Here is an 18,924-nt window from a genome sequence, read left to right as displayed (position 1 = left end):
ATTTCGCTACACTCGCATTAACATCTGCTAACCATGTGTATGTGACAAATACAATTTGATTTGATTTGATTTGATAATACATTGGTTGAAATTGTGTGCTTATTTAGCTGCTTGCCACTTAGTTACTGAGTTTATATGGCTGTACTGCAATAGACGAATAATTGTAAAAGTTAGTATAGTGCATTAAGCGCAGTCATATAATATCACAATTTGTCAAGCAACTGTTTTCACACTTTTATAAACTAGGCTATAAATAAACTAATGACAGTTTATATGCTATTTATAAACCTCTATATTACGTATGTAGGCCTATAATATGTTTCAGTTCTTCACAAGCTGACAATGAACTCGGCTGATTTAAATGAACGTGAAGCTTGAATACAAATAATGTTGAGTAGCCTAGATGCAACAGTGAAACAGGTCGACAGGCGGCACTCAAGATCCAGCTCTTCATATTATGGTGCCATTATTTATAGCGTGGTTCTCACCATCGAGGTGAAATACCGACCGCTGTTCTCAGCCGTCCAGACAGAGCAGATAGGCTTATAAAAGGATGGTCAAAATATCCTCAAGAACACACATGGAAAGGTGAACGTGCTTTGTCAACGGACAGAAGTGTTTTTGCTACAGAAGCTTAAATAGATTCCGCAGTAAGTTTATTCCTTTAACTTTTTGCACTAATAGACTTTGGAATATCAGTGGATGTCAATGGTTATTCGCGTACAGGCTATTTTGAAAATATGAAAACACAATATTGCAATTGGCTGCATTGTCAGGAAAATCGCTGCAATAAACAATCCGCTACATAGTTTCATGGCGTGTATCGCTTTCCATCTTCTTAAAGCCATATTACGCTATAATGTAGCTGTTCTGTACGTTTTTGTGATTGCAGATTCTTGTAGGTAGAACTCAACTTTCCAACACGTGATTGAGCATCAACATAACAATAGCAATACGTTCCTTCCTTTTGGTAAAAACATTTTTTATTAGCGTTTGCACCAATATCTGATTTCGGGATTTTAGAGATTGTGATGATTGTTTGCACGTTTTCACATCACCAGACGAAATCACGTATCGAGATATACAGACAATTTAATTCATTTTGGTTAGTATCTTATGCTTTTGGATGTTCATTTTCAACATTATAAAGGTCAACTAGTAGTGAGTGCTCAACAATAGTAAAATAACTAATACACTGTGTTGCACAATACCTCAATTGGTTGGACACGCTCACCCTTTACAGGTAAACAGAAACAAATAAAATACATGGCAAGCCTTTGTTCTTTTCAGGTTTTATTTGAACCAATTGCAAATATTAGACAGTCATTGCTCCCTAGACATGTCCATACTTATGTTCCAAGGTGATTTATGTTTGAGCTGACACCAATGGAGTGGAATGTGTAGCATATGCTTAGGAGAGGATGATATAATCTCATCTACAATTTCTCCTGTACATGCCTTATCTAATGACTGAATGAATAACTCATTGTATGGTCTCATGCAGATATTCATGGAGCCTTTATAAGCTATACAGGCATTACATCTTATCATCACCTCAACAAGGCAATGGCAGTTCAGAGTGGAAAATAATGCCAATGCTAGAGATACTGAGACATTAACAATATCACCATAGATATTCTGTATTTTATTTTTATTGAACCTTTATTTAACTAGGCAAGCCAGTTAAGAACAAATTGTTATTTACAATGACGGCCTACCCCGGCTAAACCCTCCCCTAACCCCAGACAACACTGGGCCAATTGTGCGCTGTCCTATGGGACTCCCGATCACGGCCTGTTGTGATACAGCCCGGGATCGAACCAGTAGCAGTGTACAGCATACCCTAGGATAATGCCAGAACCTAGAGTTTTTGAAAGAAAACGATCAAAACATGCCATTTGGAACACAACATTGATTGAACTGGATTTATTAATTCTTCTTCTATCACATTTTGGAGGGCTATAGTCATCTGTTTGGGAGAATGTGTCTGAGGTCAGTGTTATCCCAGAATGGAGGAGCCTGTGTCACTGAGCCCTGAGCTCACCAACATTATTAAACCTAATCCCAGATCCACTCAAACAGATTGAACCCTGTACAGGGACTCACCCCCTAGAGCTCAGGTACTGAGCTGGCAGGTGAAACTGGAAACATCTGTCTTTCTTTTTATATACGAATTCCAACCTGGACACTTTTTCTCCTTGACACCATGGGCCGAGATGGACTCTCGATGGCGGTGACCCTCTTTTTCTCTGGCATTCTCCTGGTGGCCGTCCTGGCACTGCTCTGCTATTTCACCTGCAGGCTGGCTAGTGTGATGCCGATTGGTGGGCCCAACCACTTCTGAGCTTCACTCAGAGGATAGACCTGCGCCTGTGGCACGGTAAAACCTCTCCTCTCCTTAGAGACCAGCTAGCAGATTTGTATGAGCTCAACTTTAGCATATTTTACACACATTTTGTAGGACTTGCGTTGTCTGCGTTGTCTGCTTTAATATCAAAGTAACAGGACTCAATCGCACACAGTTTCAAGACTTTGTGAAATACCATTTTCTTTCAAGCGCATAATGCTTATTTAGAGCATGTGTAAAAATAATTTTTTCAAACTCTCTTCTTTATAAACTCTAAACCTAATTTAATAATGTTCTTTCATTTACTTATGGGTGGAAGTGTCCAGTCAATCATTTGGTGTTAATCGGCTTTGTTATGGCTGTTAAATCTCTCTGTGCTATGGCCCACAATCCCATTAAAGTGACCTTGACCACAGCACAAAAGAGGGACAGGAGAGGGACTGAGGAGGGACTGGGGAAGGAGGGGGGGGGGGGGGTATAACAACATATTAAAGGCTGGCTAACCAGAGCCTTTGGGGCCGGGTTGGGACTACATTACCACAATACCACTGTTTATTTTCACTGTGAAGGCCTAAGTTGAAACTTACCTGCTCCCCCCTTCTTTGTTGCACTTTACAGCAAACTCATCAACTTTACTTCTGTGAATCAACATCATTTTGTGTGTTCTTTCATCAGCACTGATTTCTCCTTATTTTCCAGACTCACTCTAGTTTGGGATGTGGTATGTGACGGTAGTCCCAGGTAACACTACGACCATGACTTTTTTTCTCATCATCTGCTCATGTCTGGCCTGGGGAGGCCTGGGGAAGCCTCAGTTTCCTGGTGAGACACAAACCCGTCAATAAATGTAATGTCTTGTAACAGCATCCAACTGTTTGACCGAAATCCTTCAGAAAGAGCTAAGAGGGAACACATACTAACTGTTTCTCTCCCCCTTCTACCTGAAGAGTGCACTTGTTCAATCCTGCTCATAGATTTGAAAGGAAATGGATTCGTTTAGGAAATGGGGTGAAGACTCACTCTAGCGCATGCTTATACCAATCCAATGTTTGAGGAGTGAATGAGTGCACACTTCAGGGAGAAGGAAGAGAAACAATATTGGGCTTTGATTTATTGGAGATGTGCAGAAGTCTCCAAATGCTCTTATGAAGGAAGTGCTACTTTTCTGTGGTTTATTGCGTCTTGTTTAGAATAACACGGCTCGTTAGGGTTATAACTGTCAGTCTATTTACCCAGCTGAACAAAGTTCACACTGTATATTTACAGTATGGCAAGTGAACCTCTGTTTTCTTAGTCCTCTCTACAAAATGACCAGAATATTTTAGCTCCTGAAAGACTATGTACAGATCAGAAGAGGTTCACAAAATGGATTCCAGATGTATAATATTTCTACCCATACAGTAAGAAAATGATGTTTCGTCTTGTAACGTCATACATGTGTGTGCAGTTCTAGGCTATAGTAGGCAACATGTGATTTCAGAAATAAGAAGCCTATGGAGTTGTCAGAGATTCTATGGTTGCCAGAGCCTACAGAACGTGTCATTATTAATACAGATAGTACATGTGTATGTGCTTATAGTCATCCTTTTGGTTCTTTATTTTTAGTGTCCATACTTAGTCATATTATATGTCATGCTGAGACTTGAAAACAGTAAAGCAATAAGTTACTCACAAAGGAATTTTGTCATCTTCTGGAGGTAAAGCATTAGTTAGAAAGGTTATAACTAGGTTATGAAATACAAGTTAATAAGTTATAGATTACTTCTATCTTTTCTGTGTTTATCAAATTTTTGTCCATTAAAAAATGCTTCTATGGATAAACCTCAAAGTCTATTTTATTTAATTTGGGCATATTCCGTCCCACTTGTCCCACTACTTTCACAGTTGTTACAGATCACTTCCACCGGCCTCTTTTCCTCCTCATTTAAAACTAAAACTACCTCCGTGTTGCAGACCAAGAGAAAGATCCTCTGTTCTGGAACACATGGGCCCAGCGTACTTTGAAGAATGCCCTCACACTTCAGAAGCTCAACCAAAACACTGCAAAGAACCTCATCCTCTTCCTTGGTGATGGTAAGCCATGATTGCAGGAGCCTATTTCAATCCATGAGTATGTGCCATACTGTATGATAAAGTGGTCTTAACGCAATGTAATACACTCAAAGAGCTTATGTGCCGCATACTGATTTAATATTTTTATGCAGTTCTAGATTATCTTTCCTAGTGGTTGTAGTAGAAAACGAGTATGTCCTCATCAATCCATAGCCGTTTTTATCAAAACATTCTGGTGGACTGATACAGTATAATCCAGTCAAAAGTAAATAGAATGTCACACTTTCAAAATCTGATGTTGAGTATGTTAGCCATCAAGCATTTCACAAACATGCTGCCAATGCCAATAGATAACTTGGCTGCTGCTTTGTGTTATGTTGCGGTATGTAGTGACCCATTAAACTGTGTACCCCAACGGACCTTAACTGTCTATGTTTTTAAATGCAGCAGTATACTGTGCACATTTCTCAGTCATGTACGACTACCATGCTTAAAAAAGTAATGCTGAATAAAGTGGACATGTACGTCAGTTCACATCCTCTACCAAGTCATCTATTTTGATACCAAAACTACCATTCAAAAGTTTGGGGTCACAGAAATGTCCTTGTTTTTGAAAGAAAAGCAACTTTTTTGTCCATTAAAAGAACATAAAATTGATCAGAAATATAGTGTAGACATTGTTAATGTTATAAATGACTATTGTAGCTGGAAACGGATGTTTTTTTTATGGCATATCTACGTAGATGTACAGAGGCCCATTATCAGCAACCATCACTCCTGTGTTCCAATGGCACGTTGTGTTAGCTAATCCAAGTTTATCCTTTTAAAAGGCCAATTGATGATTAGAAAACCCTTTTGCAATTATGTTAGCACAGCTGAAAACCGTTGTGCTGATTAAAGAGGCAATAAAACTGGCCTTCTGTAGAATAGTTGAGTATCTGGAGCTTCAACATTTGTGGGTTTGATTACAGGTTCTAAATGGCCAGAAAAAAATAACTTTCTTCTGAAACTCGTCAGTCTATTCTTGTTCTGAGAAATGAAGGTTATTCCATGCGAGAAATTTAAGATCTCGTATAACGCTGTGTACTAGTCCCTTCACAGAACAGCGCAAACTGGCTCTAACCAGAATAGAAAGAGGAGTGGAAGGCCCCAGTGCACAACTGAGCAAGAGGACAAGTGTCTAGTTTGAGAAACAGACAAGTCCTAAACTGGCAGCTTCATTAAATAGTATCCGCAAAACACCAGTCTCAACAGCAACAGAACTTCAGTTTCTTGGAAATTTATCGCATGGAATAGCCTTCATTTCTCAGAACAAGAATAGACTGACGAGTTTCAGTAGAAAGTTACAATTTTCTGTCCATTTTGAGCCTGTAATCGAACCCACAAATGCTGATGCTCCAGATACTCAACTATTCTAAAGAAGGCCAGTTTAATTGCTTCTTTAATAAGAACAACAATTTTCCGCTGTGGTAAGATACAATGTCTACACTGCATTTCTGATAAATTTGACATTATTTTAATAGACAAAAAGATAGCTTTTCTTTTAAAAAACAAGGACATTTCTAAGTGACCCCAAACTTTTGAACTGTAGTGTATATGAAAACTAAGGGAAAAATAGATAGTCAACTCTAAAAAGATCAATCTCGTTGACTTGTGAAAAGGCAGATCTCAAGTAAAAGGGGGGTCCTTTTCACCAAATGTATGGGTGTCTGTTTAGTGGAAAGAGCAGCTGCTGTGAAAAGCGAGCACAGAACAATGTTAACCAGATGGAAAACTAAAAGGTGTTAATGCATGAGATGGAAAGGCTCTGAGTCTCTTAAATAGATTGACACCCTAACAGAGAGAGCGCCACTTTGCTTTTGTTGTGTAGGAATGGGCATTCCCACAGTGACTGCAGCACGAATACTGAAGGGGCAGCTGAGCGGACAGAGTGGAGAGGAGACCCAGCTGGAGATGGACAAGTTCCCCTTTGTGGCGCTTTCCAAGGTCTGACCTGGTCTGTTATCATATAGAAGCGCTAGAAAATAGCATGCAACATTGATCTGTAAGTAAAGGGACAGTTCACCCAAATGACACAATGACAGATTGGTTTCCTTACCCTCTAAGCAGTCTATGGAAAAGTTATGACAGAAAGCCATGCTTTGGTTTATTTTTTTAAATTTTACCTTTATTTAACTAGGCAAGTCAGTTAAGAACAAATTGTTATTTTCATTGACGGCCTAGGAACAGCGGGTTAACTGCCTGTTCAGGGGCAGAACGACAGATTTGTACCTTGTCAGCTCGGGGGTGCATTTTTTTGCGCATCATTTCCAAATCATCCAAAATAATAAAACATGTATTTTGAAGTTCAACAAAGTCTCTTATAGATGATTTTAACATAGATTTGAATATCGCTCCCATGACTTGAATGGGATTTGTGCCACAAATGCTAAAACGTTAGCATGTAGAAACAGTGACAGGGAATCTAAACTAAAGCATGGATTGAATTCATACCTTGTCCATAGACTTTTTACAGGGTAAGGAAACCAAGGTGTCATTTTCTAATTCGGGTGAACTATCCCTCAATGAATTCTGCACCAGCAGCAAGATACAATGCCACATATGGTCTACGTCAGTGGTCCAACCGGTCAATCGTAATCGACTTGTCGATCTCCAAGGCCTTCCTCATCGATCACCAAACATGTCTGTAAAAAAACAAAACAATGGTAAAGCCTTGCTTTCCAATTTTTAATCATATTTTTTTGTGCTGTTGGCTGTAGTTGCACTTGATTCAGCAGTGCTAGCGCCAGGGAGGCAAAGTGTTCCCATTTTGAACCAGTTCAGAAAGTAGAACTATGCCTACCCGACAGGCTCAGAGAGCAAATCAAGTGTACCTACAGGCCTACCGCTGGCCAATCAGATAGCTCCGATCACCATGTCTGCACAGTTTCCTCATAGACTGTAAAAAAAATCTTAAAGCGCACAACAAAGTTCATACTGGGAGGTTTCACAAATGTTAAACCATGACTAGAGAGAGACTCAACGAATACAGCGAAGAGCTGCTGCTTTTATGATTCAGTTCATGTTTAAATTGTTATTCAGCACTGTCAGTGCTTTGTTCAACACTTTTATAAGCCATAATATGCATGTTCTCCCTACTTCTAGTCACGCTACAACCAGCACTGCAGCCGCAATGAATGAAAATAGAAAAGTGTTTCGATGAGCTTGCATCGGCTTGTCTCTCGAGTAATATTTCACTTTATCTGGGAATTGGGTTAACAACATGAATTGTTGCATGAGTCAGAAATAATTCAGTGCAACTTGAGTTTCACAATCAGCTGGTTAATGTTGCATACATAGGCTTACGCTTTTTAAGTCATGTTTAAAAATCAGAACGGTAGATCTCGGCTTGCATTTTATTTTGACTCGGAAAGTGAGCTTGGTTGGTGACCACTAGTGTATGGTGTACGATATTATGTGTTATTATGTTACATACTTGTCAAGAAGCCAGACATAATGTAACTACTGTATCTGCAGTGTTAATGGAGCAGAAAATTCCACACATTATTTATCATGTAATTACACAACAGTGCATTTAGTATGAAGATGTTTGGAGGGGGTGTTTAACACCAACACGTCATGCACAGCAATGACTCCTACTACAATTCTATGTAATTGACACATGGTACTGCCCTGTCTCTGCAGACGTATAACACCAATGCCCAGGTAGCAGATAGTGCAGGCACGGCCACAGCATACCTCTGTGGGGTGAAGGCCAACGAGGGCACTGTGGGTGTGAGTGCAGCTGCTGTCCGTTCCCAGTGCAACACCACACAGGGTAATGAGGTCACCTCCATCCTAAAATGGGCCAAGGAAGCAGGTACAGTGTCATCATAACATGTTTATTCACAGTACCTCCACACCAGATCTACTAAGGTTTATTTGGCCATCCCGGGATAAGCAGTAGAGACACAGCATGATAACATTGTAAACGTACTGTAGGCATGCATTGATGTCAATGGGGAGTTTATAGCTACAGATGATCAGGGATCCAATCATTTCCCAGAGACCAGACCAGGCAGGCTGTGACCTTATGACCTGAGCTCTTCACATAACACAGAAATAGATACTTCACATAATCACCTCAGGAACAGACATTAGCTCTTTAGTTGCTGACCCACTGATTCTCAGTGGAGATATTTATACACCACAATTATCTGTCTGATATAGTAATAACTTTTAGAATTTCCAGATTCTTTGGATCAATTGGTTGACTTCTGATGTAGCAGACTATTGCACAGAATCCAAGCAACACGTTCGAAAACTGTTTGTGTGTTTGTCACCCAGGCAAGTCGGTGGGAATAGTCACAACAACGCGTGTGAACCATGCCACCCCCAGCGCAGCCTACGCTCACTGTGTGGACAGGGACTGGTTCTCTGATGGCGAGATGCCCGCTGAGGCAGTACAGGCGGGCTGCAAGGACATCGCCAGGCAGCTCTTTGAGAACATTCCCAACATCGATGTGAGTCACAGCGTATAATATGGATCCTGATATTACAGAAAACATCCAGTAATCCTGCATGCAAACTGCGTCCATTGTTCAGCCAGTAATATTGAGCAACTTTCACCTGTATTGTTACGACTCACAGATAGTAAATCCTCTCCTAATTATTCTTGGTTTGTATTCCATAGAGATAAATAAAATGTTTTATCTCCATATTGTATGTCTAGGTGATTATGGGAGGAGGGAGGAAGTACATGTTCCCCAAAAACCAGTCAGATGTGGAGTATCCTGGCGATAAGAAACATTTTGGTACCCGCAAAGATGGAAGGAACTTGGTGGAGGAGTGGACTAACAGAATGAAAAACAAGGTCAGCTGCTCCGTCTTAGTCCGTCTTTCTCTCCTCTTTACCATGTCCTGCTGCTTCCTCCATGTTCGTCTCTCAGTCCTCCTCCTTTCTCTTTTTTCTTATCAAGGACATTTCAATAGTTTTAAGTTGTCGCATGTTTAGATCAATCCCATATGATATATTGTTTTCTTTTTTTAAATGAACAGAAAGCTCAATATGTATGGAACAAGAGAGAACTTCTATCAGTAAATCCTAATAATGTGGATTACATTTTGGGTGAGTTATTTTTTTATTATTATTGTTGGTTGTACACTAAACAAAATATCAACGTAACATGTAAAGTGTTGGTCCCATGTTTCATGAGCTGAAATAAAATATCAAAAAAATGTTCCATACATACAAAAAGCTTATTCCTCTCAAATGTTTTGCACAAATTTGTTTACATCCCTGTTGTTAGTGAGCATTTCTCCTTTGTCAAGATAATCCATCCACCTGACAGGTGTGGCATATCAAGAATCTGATTTAACAGCATTATCATTACACAGGTGCACCGTGTGCTGGGGACAACAAAAGGCCACTCTAAAATGTGCAGTTTTGTCATACAACACACACAACACAATGCCACAGATGTCTCAAGTTTTGAGAGTGCGTGCAATTTGAATGTCCACCAGAGTTGTTGTCAGAGAATTCAATGTTCATTTCTCTTCCATTCATCCTCCGTCATCACCTCATGTTTCAGCATGATAGGATCTGTACACAATTCCCGGAAGCTGAAAATGTTCCAGTTCTTCCATGTCCTGCATACTCACCAGACATACTATTATTTTTTATTTAACCTTTATTTAACTAGGCAAGTCAGTTAATTAAGAACAAATTCTTATTTACAATGACGGCCTACACCGGTATCTGTGGTATCTGTGACCAACAAATGCATACACTACCGGTCAAAAGTTTTAGAACAACTCCAGACTGTGTAAGGGCTATTTTACCAAGAAGGAGAGTGATGGAGTGCTGTATCAGATGACCTGGCCTCCACAATCCCCCGACCTCAACCAAACTGAGATGGTTTGAGATGAGTCGGACCGCAGAGTGAAGGAAAAGCAGCCAACAAGTGCTCAGCATATGTAACTTCTTCAAGACAGTTGGAAAAGCATTCCAGGTGAAGCTGGTTGAGAGAATGCCAAGAGTGTGCCCAGACGTTCCATGAACGCCCTCCAGACTCTCGAAGTGAACTGGGGACCTCGATCAGAGACTATATCCTCAGGCACCCCGTAGTGCCGGAAGACGTGTGTAACAAGGCCTCCGCAGTCTGTAGGGCCGTAGGGAGACCGGGCAGAGGGAGGAGATGTCAGGACTTAGAGAAACGATCCACAACGACCAGGATTGTGGTGTTTCCCTGTGAGGGAAGAAGATCAGTCAGAAAATCCACCGACATGTTTGACCAAGGCCGTTGTGGAACGGGTAAGGGATGTAGCTTACCTCTGGGCAGGTGTCTAGTAGCCTTACACTGGGCACACACCGAGCAGGAGGAAACATAAACCCTCATGTTCTTTGCCAAGGGAGGCCACCAGTACTTCCCACTTAGACAGCGCACCGTCCGACCGATCCCCGGATGACCAGAGGAGGGTGACGTGTGGGCCCAATAGATCAACTGAGCATGGACAGCAGACGGAACGTACAGATGTCCGTCGGAACACTGGAGGGGAGCGGGCTCTGTACGTAACGCCTGCTCAATGTCCGCGTCCAGCTCCCACACGACCGGCACTACCAGGCAGGAGGACGGGAGAATGGGAGTCTGATCCATGGGCCGCTCCTATGTGTCATACAGTCGGGACAGTGCGTCTGCCTTCACATTTTGGGAACCTGGTCTGTAGGATAAGGTAAACACAAAACAGGTGAAGAACATGGCCCACCTTGCCTGACGAGGATTCAGTCTGACGCAGTGATTCAGAGACATATGTCTCCATAGCCACCGTCTCCGCTTGTGACAGGGAATACACGTGACTCCTGGGAAGTGCGGTGTTTACGTGGAGATTTATCGCACAGTCGCCCCGTCGAAGGGGTGGTAATTGAGTCGCCTTCTTTTTGGAGACTGCGAGAGCCAAATCGGCATATTTAGGGGGGAAGTGCACGGTGGAGACCTGGTCTGGACTTTCCACCATGGTAGCACCAACGGAAACCCCTACATACCTTCCCGAGCACTCTCGCGACCACCCCGTGAGAGCCTTCTGTTGCCATGAAATAGTGGGGTCATGACGAGCTAACCAGGGAAGGCCTAGTACCACGGGAAACACAGGAGAGTCAATGAGTAAGAGACTGATTCTCTCCTCGTGACCCCCCTGCGTCACCATGCCCAGGGAGATGGTGGCTTCCCTAATTAACCCGAACCCTAATGGTCGACTATCCAGAGCGTGTACCGGGAAGGGTCTAACCACAGGAACAATGAGGATCCCTAACCTATGGGCGAATGCTCTTTCGATATCATTCCCAGCCACGCCTGAATCGACGAGCGCCTTATGCTGGGAATGCGGGGAAAATTCAGGGAAAAAAACATGCACAAACAGGTGGACAACAGAGGGCTCTGGATGAGAGTGGTGCAGACTCACCTGGGGTGACGCCAGAGAGCCCTGCCTGCTGCCTCAACTCCCAGAGGCACCAACCCGGCACCAACCGTCAGTGTGCCCTCTGCAGCCAAATCAAATCAAATGATTTTATATAGCCCTTCGTACATCAGCAGATATCTCAAAGTGCTGTACAGAAACCCAGCTTAAAACCCCAAACAGCAAGCAATGCAGGTGTAGAAGCACGGTGGCTAGGAAAAACTCCCTAGAAAGGCCAAAACCTAGGAAAATGGTGCACGTGAAGGCCCCTCCTCCGGCCTCCCTGAGCGCAGCCCCTCCCAGCTCCATTGGTACCGGAGCGGTGGTACTGGAAGATGGAACTGACAGAGCCCTCTCTGGACATTCGCGGGTGACCAGCTGGTTATCCAACCGAATGGATAGATCCACCAACACCCGACGGACATCCTCGCGCAGGCTGCATCGGTAATGGTCGATGAGGGCCCTGTCGTTCCATCCTGCTTCGGTGGCCAAGGTACGAAATTCCAGGGCGAACTCCTGGGCGCTCCTCACCCCCTGCCTCAGATGGAAGAGACGTTCATCCGCCACTCTATCCTTGGGCGGATGGTCGAAGACTGCCCGGAAGCGGCGGGTGAACTCACCGAAGTGGTCCAACGCCGCATCTCCTTCTCCCCACACGGCGTTTGCCCACTCCAGAGCTCTCCCCGAGAGGCACGAGACGAGGGAGAACACCCTCTCTATTCCCGAGGGAGCTGGGTGAACGGTGGCCAGCTATAGGTCCAGCTGTAATAGGAACCCCTGGCACCATGCTGCCATCCCATCATACTCCCTGGGAAGGGCAAGACGCATCCCACTGGGACCGGATACAGGAGGGACAGGTAGAGGTAACCCCGGTTGTGCTGGTCGAGGCGCTGGTGAGACTCCCTGTCTCTCCCAGCAGTCCATGGTCTGGACAACGCGACCCATCCGAGATGTTGCAGCATCGCCGAGTGTTCTCGGACACTTCGGCGGAAGTCGTGACACAGCTCATTGGCAACTACCTGCTGTAATCTAAATGCAGTATCAAAGCAGTACTGTAGAATTGACTGTATTATAATGTAAAAAAATAAATGCAACTGTAATCATAATGAATGAATGAAATTCATTGAGGTTACATAATATTTACATTTCACAGTATTTTACTGTAATTACATGGGATTGGTGCAAGCAGCTTGGCTGCTAAGTAATGTGTTTACACATACAGCATATCAATTCATATTTTGAGTTTGCACAAACTGACAGCGATTACATGGCAAAACAGAGCAAAAATATATGGCAAAATGCTGAACCATAAAGTTTTAAGACTTGCTGCCACTCCAATCTGTCTCCTATACATTTTTAATTAATGTCACACTAACGCATACCAGTTACATTGGTACAGCATTCTCACTAACAGGTGCAACAAATATAACCTCTTACAAGGTAAGCCTCAAAATATGTTAATGAGCTAGAAACAACAATACCATGTACACACCAGTTGATAATACCCAATTAGAGTTACAGTATAAATAGACTGTTTTCTGATGTTGATCTGATGTTGATCACTGATCATGTTGATCACTGTTAATCATCTTCACAGTGTTAAACCAAGCTTCCTGTGTTAATACAGGTCTGTTTGAGCCGGGAGATCTGCCCTACAACCTGGAGAGAAACACTGATACAGATCCTTCCCTGACAGAGATGGTGGAGGTGGCCATCAAGATCCTGAGGAAAAACCCCAGGGGATTCTACCTGCTGGTGGAGGGTGAGTGTTTTGTCACATTTACTCTGTAAATATGTGTTGCATCAGGTGAATCATTTATATAATGTAAATGTAACATTTGCACAGCTGAGGCTGCTTTGCCAATGCTGATGCTAGATTTTCTCATCTGCGTGAGAGACAGAGGTTAACCAAGCTGTGCGTTGGCAGGGGGGCGCATCGACCACGGACATCATGAGGGCAAAGCCAAGCAGGCCCTACATGAGGCAGTGGAGATGGACCGGGCCATCGGCCATGCCGGCCTCATAACCAGCATCTATGACACAATGACTGTCGTCACTGCTGACCACTCTCACATGTTCAACTTCGGCGGCTACACACCAAGAGGGAACACCATTTTTGGTGAGTAATGAATGATTTTACAACCATGGATTGTTTGTAGACACACTGTATCAGTCATCTGGGTATGATTCTATGCATAGTCACTTTAATAGCTCTACCTACATGTACATACTACCTCAATTACCTCAACTAACCGGTGTCCCCGCACATTGACTCTGTACTGGTACCCCCCTGTATATAGTCTCCACATTGACTCTGTACTGGTACCCCCCTGTATATAGTCTCCACATTGACTCTGTACTGGTACCCCATGTATATAGTCTCCACATTGACTCTGTACTGGTACCCCATGTATATAGTCTCGCTATTGTTATTATACTGCTGCTCTATAACTACTTGTTACTTTTAATTCTTATTCATATTTTTTTAACCGCATTGTTGGTTAGGGACTTGTAAGTAAGCATTTCACTGTAAGGTCTACTACGCCTGTTGTATTCGGTGCATGTGACAAATACAATTTGATTTGATTCACTTTGTTTCACAATGGATGGTGACGGAGGTAGGGTATTATTTTCCTCTCTATCTATAGGACTGGCTCCCATGTTGAGTGATGTGGACCAGAAACCCTTTACCGCTATCTTATATGGGAACGGACCAGGGTTCAAAGTTATCAACGGTCTGAGAGAGAATGTCTCCACCCTTGACTATCGTAAGTGAAGTCTTACCGTCATTGACATAGTGCCATTTTGACAGTCCTCTGTCATAGAGAACACCACTTGGTCTTTGGTATGCCAGAAATCATCCATCTGATCTATTTCTACTTCCCTTTCTCTCTCTCCACCCCGCCCCTCTCTCCAGAGGGAACTAACTACCAGGCCCAGTCTGCAGTGCCGCTGCGTATGGAGACTCATGGAGGAGAGGATGTGGCTGTGTTTGCTAAGGGCCCCATGGCTCATCTGCTGCATGGTGTCCACGAGCAGAACTACATTCCCCATGTCATGGCCTATGCTGCCTGCATTGGCCAGAACAGAGACCACTGCATGTCATCTGGTAGAGCCTCTAGTCTCAGCCCTGCTCTGCCCAGCCTGGCAGCTCTTCTCACGCTCACCCGCCTCCTCTGCTGACCTTTCACCCCAACCCCCATCCTGCACCCCACAGCCCCCTCCTCTCCTTATACATGTAATACTCCCACAACCTTTTTCCTGTTGTAATGGGGATCTTTTTGTGTGGGGATTTTCTATTGTTGATTTAAAAAAATAATAATGTCCAGTTGAATGACTTTGGGACCACTGTAATGGCATTTAAAGATGAGTGTGTTGAGCGTTGGTGACGTTCAACCAGATTCAGTTTTAGAGTAAATAGGAGGATATCACTTTCACTCTACTGTAACATATAGGATAGGTTGTGTTACTCAACTTTGGCATTGTCCATCATTCTGGTAACACCGAAACTATTTCAAGAGTTCTGTCATATCAGTGGGTTTAACAGAAGGGTATCACTCTTCTGATATCAATTATTGTATGGAAAAAATGACCTCCCAGTATTAATGAATAAGCAATGTTGCTGCCCACCTATTTGTTTTCTGTCAATTGTAGGACTTTGGATTAATCAACTTTTTAAAGAAACCATTACTTTTTAGAAACCTACTGTAAAGGGATCGATTTTTATATGAATATTTTATTTCATCCACTCCCTCGACCTAAAACAGAAGACAAACAGTAAACAGAATCTACCTCATCATTTTTTTGGGGGGGAGAAGTGAAAACATTGCAATGAGGAAAGTAGAGGCTATATTTGAATGTATAGTTTAAACTTTTTTTATTATTGAAATGGTATGTAATTCCATGTTCTTTGTACATACTTCCCGAAGGCATTGAATGAAAAGAGTCAGAAACACACCCACCAGTATTTCCAAAAACAGAAGTTGTGGCAAGATCCCTTAGCCAATAAAGGAAGTCCTGTTGATTTTTCATAAGATGTTGTCATAACATTATTGGTGTGTGTACTTGGTGTGTGTACTTGGTGTGTGTACTGTCAATGGGAAGGAAAAGGGGATACGTGTAGTTGTCAGTTGCAGAACTGAATGCATTCAACCGAAATGTGTCTTCTGCATTTTACCCAACCCCTCTGAAAAAGTAGAGATAATGTCAGTTTGCTTAGAACTGATTGTGGTTGCACTTTGCATTCTGGAAACCATTTGGAATGGAATAGAACAAATTTGTAGTTTCATTAAGAAATGTGTAATGCAACACAAATGAATTGATTCAATGTTTACATTAGAATGTTTCATATATCTTATCAAAAGTAGAATTTATGAAAATAAAACATATAGTGCAGTTGGAAATGATTTGAAATTAGATCTCTGTAACAATGCAGAATAAATGGAATGTAAAGTCAAAACAAACCGATATTCAGCATTTGAGGTTTCCTGCATTTCGTGTAACTTGTCAACAGCATGCACTGCTGTGGCTTGTGTGGTATGTGAATGGACACTAGCCACAGAGTCCTTGGCATGGTATGGTAGTTGAAAAAACAGAGAAGGACTCATGTTGGCTAGAGCATGAAAATTGAGGTTTAGCTCAGATGGGTATGTAGTCCACACTCTGGAACATCATTTATATGGGTGCCTGCTTGGAATCTGGGCCCTGGGGGTCTGTGTCTGGTGTGTTCTCCCTACATAAACCTCACTGCAGTAGAGGCTTTACTCTGCTCATCTCCCACCATGCAGCCAATATAAGACAGCAATCTATCTGATGCAGTGGCGATTTTGGCATGTAAATCTTGGTGGGGCAAACTCCCATTTTTGTTGTTGTTGTTGCATGCCAGCAAAGCCACAACACAACACTAAACAATACATTAATTGCACAATAATGGTGACAAACGGTGCCCACAAACTGTTTTGTCCATCAGCAGTCCCAAAACCTTACCACTGCTACACCTGGCTATCAGCGGAGCCTTGTCTGGCAGCAAAACAGTTAATTCAGCCTTGTTTACCGCCTTAAAAAAACATAGCTGATATGGCTGACTTGCTTAAACAAATGTGGTTTCTACTGACGATTGAGATGTACAAACTATGGCATCAGGATAAGAGGCAATTCATAATTTCGATTAAGACATTAATGAGAGAGCTAGGATGGGCGAAGTCAATATAAATATTTGTAAGGCACTTTTGAAATGTACAACGACAGAATTCAGAACATGGGCCGCTCTTACAGTATTCTCCCTGTACACCAAGTCAGAACTGTATGATAAATAAAGGGGGCATATAAGCAGACAATGAAAGCTCTTACAATATTCGATGATGACATTTCTCTAAAACAGGCTAAAGGCTACATGTGCACCACCTAGTCTGAACAGTGGGCTAAGTTATGAAGGGAAAAGGGAGCAAATTATTAGGGTGAGGCACATGGACTACTAACAGCTTACTACACAACATACACTTGATATTACTTTCTTAGCTACAGTATACATTTCTCCCTGGCATATTACATCATTTATGCAGCAGCATACAATACATTTTTGGACTAACCTTGTTGTGCTGTCCTCACTCGAACAGAAAGGTGGTGTGGAGGTCCTTCGTGGCAAATTTTGTCATCAAACCTTGTCATCAAAGTCTGGCATTCTCTGGATTTATGGTGCTTTCAAGACAACTGTAAAAAACAAGGTTGAATCATGACGTCAGTGATCTTCAGGTCAGAGCTCTAGAAAGAAGCCAGAGTTCCCGACTTGAATTCAGAGTTGGATGACCATTTAAAATGTATTTTCCCAGTCGGAGCTCGTTTTTTTCTTAGTTCCCAGTTGTCTTGAACTCACTGAAGTCTGAGATTTCCCAGTTCAGTTTCCAGTTGTTTAGAATGTGGCAGAAGTCATGCTACATTGACAGCATGGCCAATGTTGAATGTTTATCCTTTTTAGCTGGGAAAAGCTTGGAAAAGAGATCCTGAAACCCAGACCGACCACACACCCACTCCACTGAATAGCAGGCCAGTGATTGCTTTGCAATTCTTGCAGTTAGCCACTGATTCCTTTCAAACCACTCAATGCTGAATTTGCGATTTTCAACTTGTTGTGTAATGGCCGATGTACACCTATACATTTTATTAAAATGTATCTTCATATGACAAGGATTGAAAAGGATTTGCCAGTAGATTGTCAACTTAATTCAAGATGACTTCTAGCTTGCAAACTAAGATTGTCACGAGTCCGACCGAGGGTGGTTCCCTTTCCCGGGCGGGTGGCGCTCGGCGGTCGTCGTCACCGGCCTATTAGCTGCCAGGTAGCACCTGTTTATGTTTAATTAGTTTGTCTTTATTAGACAGCCGGTCCGCCTGGTTGTTGTGCGGGATTATTTCAGTGTAACCTTCGGCTCTGTTGTAGAGGTACGTGTTAGTGCCTGGTCGTGATTTTTTTTCCATTGTACATTTTGATTCCCTGTGTTTGGGAACGTAACTATTGTGAGCACCCTGTGGTGCGTTGGTGCTATTAAAGACGCACAGCATTGAACTCTCTGTCTCCTGCATTTGACTCCACACCCACGACACCCGGAGCATTACAAAGATTGTGGAAGTATGATGTTGACATGATCAGTCCAATCAAAGCTATGGTTGTCATGCCCTGACCTGAGAGAGCCTTTTTATGTCTCTATAATGGTTTGGTCAGGGTGTGATTTGGGTGGGCATTCTATGTTTTGTTTTCTATGTTTCTTTATTTCTATGTTTTGGCCGGGTGTGGTTCTCAATCAGGGACAGCTGTCTATCTTTGTCTCTGATTGGGAATCATACTTAGGTAGCCCTTTTTCCCTTCTTCAGTGTGGGTAGTTAACTTTGTTAGAGGCATCATAGCCCTGTTAAGCTTCATGACATCCTGGACGGCAAAGGATCCTGGACATGGGAGGAGATCCTGGCCGGAAGGGATCGCCTTCCATGGGAACAAGTGGAAGCAGCCAGGAAGGCGGAGGCAGCTGGTAGAGGGGCCCATCTTTACGAGGGAACACGGCTAGCAAGGAAGCCCGAGAGGCAGCCCCAAAAATATTTTT

At 42.7% G+C, this 18,924-nt stretch overlaps 1 protein-coding gene across 3 annotated transcripts; it reads left to right on the top strand.

Moving 5' to 3' along the window:
• The first annotated feature begins 496 nt into the window (after positions 1 to 496).
• Positions 497 to 15,864, top strand: LOC135542041 (alkaline phosphatase-like). Of its 3 annotated transcripts, XM_064968631.1 has the most exons (13): positions 497 to 650; positions 893 to 970; positions 3,047 to 3,169; positions 4,301 to 4,420; positions 6,270 to 6,385; positions 8,084 to 8,258; positions 8,726 to 8,901; positions 9,111 to 9,251; positions 9,437 to 9,506; positions 13,458 to 13,592; positions 13,758 to 13,949; positions 14,479 to 14,598; positions 14,748 to 15,864. In XM_064968631.1, exons 3-13 carry the CDS (start codon positions 3,064 to 3,066, stop codon positions 15,011 to 15,013), a joined length of 1,617 nt encoding a protein of 538 aa, XP_064824703.1. In that variant the 5' UTR covers positions 497 to 650; positions 893 to 970; positions 3,047 to 3,063; the 3' UTR covers positions 15,014 to 15,864. The 3 variants fall into 3 exon arrangements, with proteins under 3 accessions (XP_064824703.1, XP_064824701.1, XP_064824702.1); XM_064968629.1 differs by lacking the exon at positions 893 to 970; XM_064968630.1 differs by lacking the exons at positions 497 to 650; positions 893 to 970 and adding an exon at positions 986 to 2,380.
• The last annotated feature ends 3,060 nt before the right edge of the window (positions 15,865 to 18,924 follow it).

This window comes from Oncorhynchus masou, chromosome 6 (genome assembly GCF_036934945.1).
Source record: "Oncorhynchus masou masou isolate Uvic2021 chromosome 6, UVic_Omas_1.1, whole genome shotgun sequence".
Lineage (NCBI taxonomy): Eukaryota > Metazoa > Chordata > Actinopteri > Salmoniformes > Salmonidae > Oncorhynchus > Oncorhynchus masou.
This window is presented reverse-complemented; position numbering and strand designations above follow the sequence as displayed.